The sequence below is a fragment of the Cervus canadensis genome, chromosome 1, assembly GCF_019320065.1.
Source record: "Cervus canadensis isolate Bull #8, Minnesota chromosome 1, ASM1932006v1, whole genome shotgun sequence".
Taxonomy (NCBI): domain Eukaryota; kingdom Metazoa; phylum Chordata; class Mammalia; order Artiodactyla; family Cervidae; genus Cervus; species Cervus canadensis.
The window spans coordinates 26723196-26737646 of NC_057386.1; the positions used below are offsets into that span (position 1 = coordinate 26723196).

The 14451-nt window shown below is 59.4% G+C and overlaps 1 protein-coding gene across 2 annotated transcripts; it reads right to left on the bottom strand.

Moving 5' to 3' along the window:
* Window positions 1–381: 381 nt before the first annotated feature.
* B9D1 (B9 domain containing 1) lies at window positions 382–8564 on the bottom strand. Of its 2 annotated transcripts, XM_043472972.1 has the most exons (7): window positions 8413–8561; window positions 7001–7069; window positions 6136–6247; window positions 3562–3658; window positions 2663–2725; window positions 846–913; window positions 382–577 (listed from the first exon to the last, which is right to left on the bottom strand). In XM_043472972.1, exons 1-7 carry the CDS (start codon window positions 8473–8475, stop codon window positions 435–437), a joined length of 615 nt encoding a protein of 204 aa, XP_043328907.1. In that variant the 5' UTR covers window positions 8476–8561; the 3' UTR covers window positions 382–434. The 2 variants fall into 2 exon arrangements, with proteins under 2 accessions (XP_043328907.1, XP_043328908.1); XM_043472973.1 differs by lacking the exon at window positions 2663–2725 and having other exon boundaries at window positions 8413–8564.
* Window positions 8565–14451: the final 5887 nt, after the last annotated feature.

The window sequence follows — 14451 nt, forward strand, 5'->3', positions numbered from 1 at the left end:
TGCCCGGAGGGCTCCCCTGAAGCTGCTGGCTGGCAGTCAGGTGGCCCGGCATTGGCCTAGGGCAAGTGGGTTCTACCCCTGCAACACCACCCATCTGGGGAGGCTCTCAGCCTGTCCGGTCCAAGGGTGGCGGGCATCCATGGAACTGGAGCCATGGAGCATGGTCAGTGACACGTGCCAGGCACTGAGCAGGCAGGTTTTAGGGCTGAGCATGTCGAGGTGTGAGGGGCACACAGTCGTGAGCCGTGGGATCGCTGTTGAGTCCAAGCTCGTGTGCTGGTGGCCGTCCTGTGCAGCGTCCGTAGGCGGTGCCCTCTGAGCTGAGGCCCGGGCCCTGCTCCCAGGGGATGTGCTGCGAAGGTGGCGCAGCCCCAGCCTGGGCTCTGAAATGGTTACACTTTATTATACGATCACTGGGCAGAGGGCTGTTGCCTTTACCGGGGGAGGCCCTGGGGCGGGCTGGGCCCTGAGATGCCCTGCGTGTCTGGAGGCCCGGTGTCATAGCCCAGCTTCCTCATGTCTTTGGTCACCACGTTGAAGAGGAGAGTGACGAAGCCCTGGGAACGGACACGGGTCACTGGGGACAGAAGAACAGAGTCAGCAGAGCTGGATCAGAGACAGATCCAGGCTGCTTTCAGAATCTGCAGCCTCGGTGTTCCCTCCTGCAAAGTGGGGGCGACACTGCCCAGCCCGCATTCCTCCCTGGGAGAAGGGACTGCCCTGGGGACGGGGCGATGGAAGTGGCAACCCCTCTGAGCTGGGCCCTGCTCCACCCATCTGACTCCTCGGGGCCCACCTGGTCCCTTCCAGGCCCACCCTGCCCAGGGTGAGGGGTGAACCTTTACCTTCCCGGCCTTCCCCCTGAGCCACCACTTTGGGGTCTGTGTACTCTGGCCGCCGTCCCATGAACCAGCTGGGAAGACAGGGGAGCAAGTGAGCAAGGGAGCTTGGGGTCCTGCAGACATGGCATGGGTTCTCCCTCCAGCCCTTTCCCAGGGGCGGAGCCTCCCCACGCCACCCTCCTGCTCAGCTGGACGCCGTCCACTGTGGGCAAAAGCAGAGGGAGGGCTAGGACTGGGAGGGTGAGTGGCCTGAATCCAGGGGGCCCCACCCCAGAGTCCGGCAGCCATCCTTGGGGGTGGGCAGAGGAACAAGATCTGGGCTCTCCGCTGTTGTCCTAGTAGAGCGGGACCCGAGACAAGTCGCTTCCCGACTCTGGGCCCTAGTGTTCTCAAGTGTCCCGGGGACGTGATCACAGGCCCTACCTGACGGGGCTCTGGCCAAGACGTCTGTGCCTCCCGCTTGGGCAGAGTATCCTCCCACCTCGCTCCCAACGGCAGGGAGGTGGCACTGGCCTGGCTCCTCTGCACCCACACAGGCACCGAGGGATGTGGGCCACGGCGGGTAGGGAGGAGCCTCACTGACTGACTGCACCTCAGTTTCCCAGTCAGAGGAGCAGGGCTCCACGTGTACCTGCCTCTCAGCTGCGCTAAGGGCCGAGCTGGGGAAGCAGCCCCGCGGGCCAGCATGTGCCAAGCACAGACCCTGCTGCAGGAGCGCCACTCTGGCCTCAGGGCAGAGACGTGCCCATGTGGTGGCATCTTGGGAAAACCTTGAGCATCAGATTGGAAGGCCCCAGAGACAGGAGATCCTGTTGAGAGAACTTGATGTCTTCGGTTTTAAGCCACCACGTCCGTGGTAACTGGTCACAGTAGCCACAGGAAGCAGCCGCAGGGGAGTGGGTAGGCAGCAGGCTGAGGAAGGGTGCCTGGGAGCAGAGCACCCAGAGAGGGGGTGCATGGAGGGGCTGCTTGGCCAGCTTCTCAGCAGCCTCCAGGGGCCCTGGCCTGCGGAGGTCCGTCAATCCAGCTGCTGCCCTGGGTTCCATCATCCAAGCTCACACAGTCCAGCCAGGGCAAGAGTGCCCCCCGCCCCCCGCCCCCCGAGCCAAGAAGAGCAGGAGACACCCCTGCTACCACCAGGTCAGCAGTGAGGTCTTCCCCAGCCAGAAGCCCCTTCCTCAGGGAGACGGCACACAGGGGTCCACAGTTCTCCCCTGAGCAGTGTGGACACCGCCAGGATGTGTGGACCCACAAGGCCCTTGACACCCTGCAACTGCCCCGTGGGTGGTGATGTCACCTCCAGCAGACACTGGCCCCATCACAGTGGCTTCCAGAGGAGCTCCCAGGGGCAGCAAGCACCCAGCCATGCTTCCCAGGCCTCAGGGCTCAGGAAACTTCCTCCAGCCAGCAAGGCTCTGGCCATGTTCCCCTTGTCCTGCCCGCCCACCCGGCAGCTGAGCTGACTGTTCTCCATCCCTACCCCCGACAGCCAGCCAGGCCCACCCACCCTCCAGCTCCTGTTTGGATGAGGGAAGGGGCCAGAGGCCTCGGCTGGTCTCGCCCAGACCTGGTGTCCGGCCCCCACTGGCTGCGCTGCCAAGTCCACCACCTACTCCCTGTGCCTGTGACCTTCTCTGGGCTCTGCCACGACGGCCCCACCCTTGGCTCTAGGCCCTGCTCAGATGTCACCTCCTGGCAGAGGCCCCTCATGCAAAGGTATCCAGCATGACAAGGGGGGTGGGGGAATGTGACAGCCCTCCTTCCGACCACCGAGGCCAGGACGGGCGCCCCAGGGACAGTGGGGATAGGCGTCTACCCACCTGGTAAACTTTTGCAGTTTAGATGTAGATTCTGGGACAAACATGGGGATGGTCTTTTTGTGCCTGAAACAAATGTTTTCACAGCTGTGCTGAATCAAGGGAAAGTGCTGGAACTTTCTGAGCCTCCAGTGACGGGCGAGCTGGAGTGCCCAGAGGTCAAAGCCGAGGCCCCTTCCAGTGCCAAGTTCCTGAGAGCCCTGCCTGTTTTCAAGGGCCAGAGGATGTGAGGGTTCAGACACCAGCCCTGGCTTGGCTGTGCCCTCATAGGGTCTTGCCTTTCCCCAGTGTCCCCCTGTGCTGCCGTCCTCCAGGCCCAGCCTGGATACCTTTCCTCCAGGAAGCCCGTAGCAGCCCCCAGGGTCCCACCCACTGTTAGCAGCAAGCGGGTCCTGTCCCAACACCTCTCGGCTGCCCGCTGTGCCTCCTCCCTCTGCCCCCTCTGACCTAGTCCAGCTACTTAGGGCCCGCCTGGCCCCCCTGTGCCCAGAACGTCCTGTCTGCACTGTGTCTACATCTGTCACTGGGCTGGATAAGACAGAGCTGCAACTCTCCACCCCTGCCCACTACTGGGAGCTGCCGAGGGCAGGGCCCTGAGCTCACACGTGTCTGACACAGCGTCCTCAGGCCAGCAGGGCTGCGCACAAAGGCGGCAGCTGGGCAGGCTCTCAGGAAGGAAAGAAGGAATGAGTGTCTCAACTCTAACCCCTGGGGCCTCTTGAAGCCCAGGACCACCCACACCTCTGCCTCCTCCCAGATGGGGCTGTGCCCCCACCCCTGCGAGGCCCCATCCACTCCCCACCTCCAGGTGGGTTCCTCTGGATAGGAGCCCGGCAGAGGGTGCCCACCTCCCAAAGCTGCGCGGCCAGCAGCCCAGGGAGCACATTGGAGGGAGGACCTACCGGCCAGGTGAGAGGGGCACATGCACTGCTCCGTATCCTCGGACCACGTCATTTCCGAACACGTCCGGCCCGTACACGCTGAGCACGATCTGCGGCCCTTTGAACGACAAGGCAGGGTTCAGCCTGTGGGGAATCCTGGGAAGAGCAAGGCAGAGAGCAGGGCCGCAGTCCTCGAAGCCCCCAGGGGTGGGGCTGATGGAGAATGGGGTGGATGTGGGGACCCCCCAACCCGTACCAGGGGCTTCTGCCACCCAGGATTCAGGAGGCGGGCAGTCTGGCAGCTGGCCAGTACTGGTGCAAGATGCTGTCTGATTCTGCTGTCCACAGACCCAGGAAGTCAGCAGGCATCCAGGTGTGATCGGGTGGGGTCTGGTCCTGGGACCTCTTTTTCTGAGGGGGCGTCAGACTCGGGCCAGTGGGGCGGGTTCTGGGAAGGGTGGTATGCGGTCCGGTCCAGGAGGACAGAGGGGAAGCAGAGGCCTGCACACCCTTCCTCTGGAATCCTAAATTCCCAGTGTTCCCAGCAGGCAGTCCTGCCCCCTGGAGGCCCAGAAGAGAACTCCCTCCGCTCTGGGCCACTCTGGTGGAGGCAGGAAGTGGGGCACAGCCAACCCATAGGAAGTACTCCTGGGGCGGGAGAGGGCTGTTCAGAGATTGTCACTGCTTTTCCTAAGGTTTCACCACCAAAGCCCGGTCCTTTGGTTCTGCCTGTGTTCTGAACTTTGTACCATGGGAATGGAACAGTGCATAGATAACTGCTTTCAGCCTCTTGGACTCAGTGTTCACGAGATGTAACCAGACCACGTCACCTACAGGGTTTGCTTGACTTGGTCCCAGCTAGCGTGTCTGTGGGGCACACAGTCAAGCAGGGGCTCAGCACATGTCCCCCCAGCTGCGTCCCTGGGGCGCAGCACCCACTCCGGCCTTGTTCCCTGAGCCAACACTTGGCACCCTTCACCACAACTTGGCATCCTCAAGCTTCCTGATTGGGCTGTTCTGGTGCCTGCACTGTGGCCATTCACTTTAGCTCTTTTCTTCTTATATGACTGTATTTATTTTTGACTGCGCTGGGTCTTCATCACTGTGAGCTTTTCTCCAGTCGTGGCGAGCCGGGCTGCTCTTTGCTGTGACGTGCGGGTCTGTTCACTGTGGAGGCTTCTCTCACTGCGGCGCACAGGCTCTAGGGCTTTAGAAGCTGTGGTTCCTGGGCTCAGTAGTTGTGGGGCAGCATGTGGGATCTTCCTGGACCAGGGATCAAACCCGTGTCTCCTGCACTGGCAGGTGGATTCTCTACTGAGCCACCAGGGAAGCCCCTCACTTTAGCTTTCATTTGCATTTTCCTTAATTGTAACTGTTCTTCCTAAAATAAACCTGAGGCCTTGTCCTGTTTCTTGGTCACTCAGACCACTCTCAAGTCCCCTTGCCCCTCCTGCGCTGCCCCTTGTCATGAACCAGCTGTCTGCACAGGTTCAGTTCTGCCTGGGGCTCCGTATGGATCTGTCTGTCCTGGTGCCCTCCTCACTGTGCTGTATAATTACAGCCTGGTATCTGGCCGACAAAAATCTCAACGGGCATCTCCATCACCTCTGCCAGAATCGGCAAATGCTCCCGGGGGGAGTGGGGGCATGACCTCTCTGGAGCCCTGCTTTGCTCCTGGAGCTCGGCAGCTAAAGTTCCATGCTCTACTGCCTGTCTGATGCCTTCATGTGGTTATTTTCTGGTTTTGCTTTTAAGTACTTTATTCATCTGTCCTCAGCAGCAGCAGATTGGTATGTTACCTAGTGCTGCCTTCCAGGAAGCCAATGGGAGTTTCTTATTCATGGACAGCAGCCGTCTTGCCCAGGAGGGTCACCGGGCAGCCTCTGCTCTAGACCTGCGATCCCAGACCCTCCACACCCGCTAAGCCTGGGTGCCAGCCGCATACAGCATGAAGGCCTGGACTGTGAAATCAGATCCGTGCTCAGCTACTCGAGGTGAAGCTGAAGGCAAATGATGCCACTGTTTTGAGTCTTGGTTTCCTAAAGAGAAGACATGGGAAGAAGCCTGCCTTCTAGATAGTATCTCACAGCTCGGCCAAGCCCACGCGTGGAGAGCATGCACAGCTCTATGGAGCGAGCCAGGCTTTGCACGCAGCTGGCACTAATTAAGTAACAGTGATCACTGAAGACCAGGTACAGTGGACAGCAAACCCTGCAGACACTGGGAAGGAGAACTTTGGGAGGTCAGAGATAGGATGAGGGCCGGGTGCCCATGGCAGAGAGAAGGGCCTACCCCTGGCTCAGGGCAGGGTCTTGGAGGAGAAGCAGGGGGCTTGGGTCTGGCAGGAGCACAGTAGTGATGGACAGGGGAGAGCCGCTGAGGGGCCAGACTGCTGAGCCCGACACCAGGCTCTGCCCTTCGCAGGCAGTCACTGCCCAAGGTTTCAGGCTGGACCTCAGCGACTTCCTTAGAACCTCGGAAAGGTCAAGTGCACACAAATAAGTGGGAAGGAGGGGAAAACAGCCAGGTGTCTGAGAGCGCCTGACAAGGCTGGTAGAGGGCCCCAGGGATGGGCAGGGAGGCCTGCAGACTCACAGCCATAGGGGTTGGTGCTCTTAAAGGTGACATCGATGGGGAAGTTCCACACCAGAGCCCGCCTCGCATCTTGGCTCTTAGAGGTGATCTGTGAGATGCCCTCCTCCAGTCCCTGCAAGGACAATGACAGTGACGGCCAGTGTCCTAGCTCCAGGCTGCCACGCCCTCCCACCCCACCCCCGAGGTGGCAGCTGAGAGCTGTTTTCATCACCATCTTCTTCCAAACAAAGGGACCTAAGATGTCACAGAGTGGCTCCTAGGTCTTTGAGGGTTTCTATCCATTAGGGCCTGAAACCTTGAGGCCCCTCCCCTCTCTAGGTGCTCAAGCTCCACCTGCACCTCCTGCAGAGGATGGGACAGTCCAGCAGGCTGCTGCCCTCTCCTCTGTCTTTCTGCCTGGCTGGTTTATTCTACAGCCTTCCCCGATGTCAGCCTTTATTCACTTGGCCCATCCCCCTGCTTCCTTCAGCTCTACGCTCAGTTACGGTCTTAAGGAGGCCTTTTCTGGCCTCTCACCCCTCCCCTTCCCGCCTTCACTTTCCCCTCAGCACTGCTACTAGCCAACAGCCTGGAGCATTTGCTGCCCCGTGTCTGTCTCCCTCTCAGGCACGTGGCTCCAGCAAGGCTGGGCTGGTCTGGCTTTGTTCACTGCAGGGCAGGGCCTGGGAGTGACCACAGCCTTAGGGGTGGATCAGGGATCTCTGCATTCTCTGCCCTGGCTTCACTGGGAACAAACTCAACGTGTGTGCCACCCCTGAACTCTTAACTGGTTCTGAACTGGGAGGGGAAAGGGTGCGATGGAGCCTTCAGAAACCCCTCCAGTCACAAAAGCTGTGAGTCTGGGAGGCCATAGGGCCCAGCTTACCGCTGTGGGGGCCCAGTCCTGGCCGTACACGAAACAGTACTTGCAGTAGAGGTCGTCATACTCAGGAAACTGTGGGAATAAGCACACACAGCTTCTGCTCACAGGGACGCATGCTGTGACCACCTGCTGGCTAGGCGGGTGCAGCCACCAGCAGCTCTGGACATGAGGCACCCGCGGGGGGGCGGGGGCTGAGACAGCAGGGGGCGTGAATACGTTCATTGGAGAGTCTGGGCCCAAGATGTGGAATAGTCCAGGGCCACTGCTGCCCCCAGGCTTTTGCTTAGGCTCTGACATCTGTACAACATGCCCTTCTCATTCCTTCACCTGGAGTATTCCTGCTCACCCTTCAAAACTGACATTTTGGGGAGCCTGCCCTGACTCCCAGGCTGTTGGAGCCACATCCCAGCTTCCACAGCCCCTGGTGCTCCATTATAGCACTGACCATGTTTATTTCTCTCAGCTCCATTAGACTGTGAACAAGGGACAGGTGTGTGGGCTTTCTGTGTCCCTAGCACCTGGCGGCAGGGTGGGCACAGGAGGGTCTAAGGAATGGTGCTGAAGTGAAAGGTCTAGAAGACAGGTGCTCCCAGGACACAGGGCTTGGTGGGAGCTGACGGCCGGCAGAACAGCCCTGAGCAGAGGGGAGGAAGAGTGGGGATGAGGGGCTGCTGAGAACACAGGCACATGTGACCCAGCCTAGCTGAGGCGCCTGCTGGGATAAAGCAGAAGAGGGGAAGCTGGCTTTGGGCACCAGGCCAAGGGGGAGGTGGGCAGGGTGGGAGCGTGGGGCAGCAACCCTGATGAAACAGAAAGGCAAGAGATGCCCACTAACATACCCCAAGGAGCTTTACCTAGACCACCTCGGTTAGTCCTCACAATATAATCATAATATTTTTAAAACAGCCTGGAAAGGCAAGTCCAGCAAAGCTTTGACATCAGACCAGGTTTCAAATTCGTTTTGCCACTTCCTTTGGGCAACTTCCCATCTGTAAAACGGGGGTGCAAGTAATACTTACTTCACAGAGTTGTGAGGACTGGCTGAGAGGGGCTGGGCAAAAAGACAGGCATATATCATGTCTTACAGTAATAACAAACGGTTCTTAGGACGTGCAGGGGACTGGAAAGCACTGTCCCCTTCCGTCGGACACACACACCCTCTGAGTCAGGACAGCTGCCACCATCGCTGTGTCAGACCAACCCGCGCTGGAGAAGCTGAGGGTCGCGGGGTGGATGGAGGCTCCTGCCCTAGTCTTCACGCGGGCCGGGCCGATTCTGGCCTCGGCCTGGCTCAACCCTCCAGGCCTGTTTCCCCACCGCACTTCGTGGCGGAGGGTCCGCCCGACCTCTCGCCAAGCCTGTCACGCTGGCTCCCTCCCCCGAGGTTCGACCCTGGAGGACTCACGGCCGCTCACCTGGGCGCTCTCCACCTGCCCGTTGACCATGAGCAGGAAGACGCTGGGGCCCGCGGCCGCCATATCCGGGCCGCGCGGTTGCTAGGAGGCGCCGGGTTGCCCTGGAGACGACGGCGTGGCGCACGGGACAAGTTTCAGGGAAGCGGGAGCTTCGGGAAAGCGTGCACAAGGCGGCGGCGCGCAGGCGCAGTCGGAGGGGCGCGGTGGGAGGCAGGGCTCAGCCGTCCGGTCCTTCTGAGCGGCGGTCGGCTTAAGGACACCCGAGCGAGTGTGGATGGTGGTGCGGGACCCAGGCCATCGCCGGGGAATATGTGTCCGCTCAGACCCGGCCCCGCCGGACCCAAGGGCGGCCCTGAAGCCGGGGCGCCGACCACCGCGCTGCCAGCTGGAGCGTGTGACTGGAGCCCGAGGCCGCCGAGGGGCGGGGGGTCCGGCCGCGTTTCCGAGAGTCCCCGTGGGGCCAGCAGCTCCCTGCCTCGGTCGACAGATGCTCCCTCGTGCTTTTTGAGACCCTCTCCTCCCAAAAGCTTATTAGACAAACCGGGGAGGGACCTGAAAGGTCCTTAAGCCCAAGACGGCAGGTCTCCGCGTGACGCGGGAAGACCGGCCTCTGAGTGGCGGTCCCGGCACCTTGCCGGCGGGGAGGGGCGAGCCCGCAGGGCTCCGCCGGGACGCGATCTGCGGGGCTCGGCGGCCCGCCTGCTCTCAGCGCTCACCACTGTTCGCTTTTGCACATTGATTACTGTGGCAGCTCCTGCCAGTGCTGCCTCTCCCCCCAGCCCAACGCCACGAACACCGGGGCTGGGCCAGCCTGGTGTCCCGGTTGCCTGAGGATTGGTGGAGTGAATGGATTATTGAATACGTCTCCGTTGTGCAGTATCAAAGCTATGGTTTTTCCAGTAGTCATGTATGGATGTGAGAGTTGGACCATAAAGAAGGCTGAGCGCTAAAGAACTGATGCTTCCGAACTGTGGTGTTGGAGAAGACTCTTGAGAGTCCCTTGGACAACAAAGAGATTCAACCAGTCAATCCTAAAGGAAATCAGTCCTGAATATTCATTGGAAGGGATGATGCTGAAGCGGAAACTCCAATACTTTGGCCACCTGATGCGAAGAACTGACTCATTGGAAAAGACTCTGATGCTGAGAAAGATGGAAGGTGGGAGAAAACCGGGACGACAGAGGATGAGTTGGTTGGATGGCATCACTGACTTGATGGACATGAGTTTGAACAAGCTCCAGGAATTGGTGATGGACAGGGAGGCCTGGCATGCTGCAGTCCATGGGGTCACAAAGAGCCAGAAACAACTGAGCAACTGACCAACAGGCGTTGCGCAAAGAGGAAGCAGATTCAGAAGCAAGGTGACTGGGACTCAGTCAGCTGTAGGTACAGAGCCAAGCGAGGACTCCATCAGCTTGGGACCCTTGCTTTTGCTTCCCTTCCTGGGCTTGGGCCATCGCCAATGGTGTTTCTTGGCCGAGGTATCAAAGGTGGAATTATAAACCTTATCTGGGATCCAGAGAATGAAGGGTTGGACATCAGGGAGGCTGTGCCCTCAGCAGGATGCCCAGGTCATCACACCCTGCAGCAGCCAGCTGCTGGCTTGGTAGCAGACCAGGGGTTGTCCCAGGAGACATCTGTGCAGGAAAGGGAAGGAGGGGTCACAGCCAGCCCAGGCCCACTGACCATCACCCCCACCCCCTGCCAGGTGAGCAAAGATACTTGACAGGGGACGGGGCGTGGGCAGCCAGTGTTCACACCTCTGATAAGAGAGGCTGAGGCTGGGGAGGCTGATGGGTGGGCCGGGGGCTCAAGTGAGAGTCTGCCTCCCTGAGGCCTTGGCCATGTCCCCCCCACACACACCCTCCCTTTCCAGTTAAGATGCTTCTCCACAGATGATACCACTCATCCAAACTTTCCTCCCAGTTGCTTTTGAGGCTCGGTGTTACACAAATCAGTTTTTAACAAAATGCTTGCTATTATCAAATAATTGGGCTCCCAAGAGTTGCAAACCTGGCTGTGTCCAGGGCTGCCCCACATTTGCACAGAACCTGGACAGGGAGTCTCCTGGGGGCGGGGAGGAATCTCTGGGGTGTCCATTAGGGGTGCAGATCAGTAGTCCCCTAGAAGGTACGAGATGACCAAACCTAGTGGCCTTAGGAGGGACTGTGGGGCTGGTGGGGCCCGACTAGAATCCTCACCGTGAGGTGGGGTGGGCTGGCATGGGGTCTGGTGCATCAGGAGCCCTTGGGCAGGCAGGTCTTCGGGTCAGGACAGTCAGAGGGAGGAGGAGGGGGTCTTTTCAGGTGCTGGTGTGCAGTGGCCTAGGCAGGATGCCGTGCAGTTTTCAGGGTGGGATGTAGTGGTCTGCGCAGGGAGGGGAGCCAACCCTCAGCAGGTTGGCACCAACCTGGCCGCAAAACTTTCCACCCCTCCTGGACTTCCAGTCCTCCCTGTCCTCTCTCTGGACCCCTAGCCCCTCCCAGTGCAGCTTCTTCCTCCATTGTACTCTCACAGTCCCCTCAGGGCCAAGCCCACTGAGACTGGGGACACACTGTGGCCCAAGGGAGGGGCGGGGAGAGTGCCCAGTGTCGCCCTGAGGGCTGGGTGGGGCTGGAAGCTGGCCCTGGTGTAGCGGGCACCAATGCCTGATGCCCATGTCTGTGTGCCAGCCAGCCGCAGTCAGAGCTGGGCTGTTCTCAGGGTCAGAGACTGGGGATTTCCGCTCTGTGGTGCCCCAGCTCCACCCTGGCTGACTGCCCGGCCCAGCCCAGCGTCTCCCCTGACACTTCCACCCCAGACTTCTGCTCCTGTCCTTCCTGAAGTCAGTCTCAAACCCCTGGGCCCAACAGAGCTACCATGGGAACAAAGGTTTGAGCCCGGTGGCTGAAGGGACAGGCTGCATAGCACTGCTGAGAAATGGTGGGTTTGCCAGCCAGGCCAGGGCCAGGCCACCAGACCCAAAGGTCCTGGACCCTCCTGGGGACAGGAGCAATTCCTCCACACTGGACTTGCTCTCACAACTTTGCAGTGCCAGTCAGTCTCAGCTCAGGGTCATGTTGAAGTGGGACTGAGGCCAGCTGTGGAGAGTGGAAGTGAAGCGTCTGGGCCCTCCCTTCGGGCCCCCCATCCCTGAGCCCCTCTATACCACCCTCCCTGGCCCCTGCAACCACCTGCCAAAGCAGTTGGCACCTATGAGCACCCACTCTTGGGAGATGTGGGCCCCCTCTCTGTGGTACCAGAAAGATGCTGGCCTGTCAAGGCCACTTGGCTAGGCCCTCCCTGTTGTGGGCATCTGCCAGCCTGGGCCCTGCCCCAAGGACAAGACATCTCAGTTGAGCTCTGGGTCCTGGGGCCCCAGTGTCTGCTCTCTGTCTCTAGTTGATGTTGATCTCCTCTCCGCATCCGCTGATCCCTTGATCACAATCTGCCCCAGAAGATTCCCTGCATCTCCAGCCCAGAAGCTCATTATACTTGTGTGTACAGCTCTGCTTGCATTTCTCTCCAGACAGGGAGCACACTCCTAACTAACGTGCTGGGCTCCTGGCCACCTGGGCCTGTTAGCTTGGTTCACCCTTGGGCATGCACCCTGCCCAGTGCCTGGCACATCTCTACCCTGCACAGCTTTCCTGTTATTTGAACCCACGTCTGGGCTGAGTCTGGAGAACCTGGACTCTGGGCTCTTGAGGGGTTGGTTCCTCCCCGTAGCAGCCCCCTTCCTGTCTGCAGCTCCTCAGCAAACAGCAGCAGCAGCAGCCTCATCTGTAGAGCAGACTGTCCCCGCTGGGTCTGGCCTTCCCTCACCCCCCCATCCCCCCATCAGCCCAGGACATTTAACCTCTCCGGCACCCCCTCGCCACCACCGTCCTAAGGCCCACTTCCCGGACAAAGGGGAACTGGCCTGGGGAAGAGGACACGCCAGGCAGGGCCTGCCCCAGGGTGCACGGCCTCAGGCAAGCATCCCACTCACAGACCTTGGCCCCTGCTGGTGCGGGGGGCTGGGGACCCCTAGACCTGCCATCTCAGGTGAGAGGTAGAGGCCAGCAGTGACATCAGCACCCACAGACCTCCTTCTCTCCCCTCCTTAGACCCCACAAAGCTCTGCAGCACCCACGACACTTGACTCCATGAGAGCACTGCTGCTCCTTTTTTATGGGGAGGGGCCTTCCCAGGATCTCGGGGAGTCTGCAGCAGAGCTGCAATTTGAATCAGGGTCTCTGGGCCCCAAGGTCCCCAAGGTCATTCCTCTGACAACCCTCATAGGCCTTCCTTCCCAGCCCAGCCCTCAGCTCTCTGGCAGAGGGTGTGTGTCAGCTCCCTGTGGGATGGGCCACAGGCCAGGCCTGCAGCTGTGTGTCACCAGGGACAAAGCCCAGGTCCTCTGGCCTGTCGGGTCCCTCAGCACCCCCTGTTGCTGCCCATCTCCCCTTCCTCTCATCCTCGCAGTACTGGGTGCCTGCACACACATGCCACCTTCTTTAAAATTACATATACTTGGTTTTCATTGAGGTAGAAATCACATAACCTCAAACCAACCCCTTTTAAAGGCTTAATTCAGTGCATTGCAGGTCTCTGTACATGCTTTTCCTTCCACTCTTTCCATCTGAACTTCCTCTGTCCTGTCCTCCAGACAAGCCCTCATTGGGCAGGGGCCTTCTCCACCACCGAGGGGCTATGGCCTGACTGGGCTCCTGGACCACGCTCAACTGCCCGAGCACCCACTCACTAAGTGCTTGTTGAGTGAACTCATGAGTAAGTGAACAACTGGGCAGAGGAGAGGGACCTCTGGGAGGGACCTTAGAATGCTGAAGGCCAGGGCTGAGCCCTCAGGTTCCATCCAGAGGGCAGTTCGGAGTCGGGGAACTCAGGGACCCCAGCCTCCAGCAGCACAACTGAGTCAGTAGGTCTGTGTCAGGGCATAGCCCAAGGCAGATGTCTCATCTCCAGCCTGTCCTCAGCTTGCAGCATGGTCCCGGCAGGTCATTGCCCCTCTCCAGGCCTCAGTGTCTCACTAGGAAGATGAGGGCCTGGCCTGGACTGTCTTTTTCCTGCCAAGTCACTTGAAGAGCCAGGGGGGTCCCTGGCCTCTCCAGATCAGCCCCAGGACCCGCATGCTTCCTTCATCCTCAAGATCAAGGGGGAAATGCCAGGGCCGCTGCTTCCAGGGCTTAACCAGCAGGGGGAGCTGGGTTCCAGTCTGAGCTCTGCCCCTCACTGGGTGTGTGATCTTGGGCTTATTTATGGCTCAACTTCTCTTGAGTCTGTTTCCAGGAAACTGGGGGTCATAAGATCCTGACCTCGCGGGGCTCAGCAGAGGGGATCAATGGTCTCTATAGTGAAGGTGGTGATGCAGTTGGTGTCCACCTTGCTTGGAGACAGCAAGTTGAATTGCTGGCTAAACTCTGGGAAACACTGCAGGTCTTTAAAAACCATTCATTTTCAATCCATGGGACATAAACTCAACATCAGCCAAAGCCAGGCAGAGAAGTGAAGCTTGCCAGTTCACATGTTGGGTTCATGGCATGGCAGTTAGGCTGCATGTGACGGAAAACCCAAATAGGGTTTAAATACGTAAGGCTCATTTGTCTCAAAATCAAGACAGCCCTGAGCTGACGCCAGCTCAGCCGTGCCACCAGGGACCTGGTTCTCCCACCTGCTTAACACGTGGCTTTTGTCCTCATGACAAGACCACCATTTCAGCTCCAGGTACAGGGCCATGTTCTAAGCAGAGCAGGGGGAGAGGCTGGGCATCCCCAGCAGGACTTGGTATAGGACAGGGCATCCTGCACAGCCCAGTACCTGGAACTGGGGTTCGGGGCCTCCTCTAGCTACAGGGGAGCCTAGGAGCTTGAACTTGGGCAAGATAGGAGGGAGGACGCAGTTAGAATGAGTCACTCATTCTCCTCTCCACCAAGAACCACGTGCTGCTGCTGTCGGTCTCAACAAGCACATCTCCACGTCTAGCTTTTGTTTTCCTGCTGTGCTGAAAGATGCAGCTTCCAGAAACCTAAGTGTTCAGGTGTGGAAATAATCCAGGGA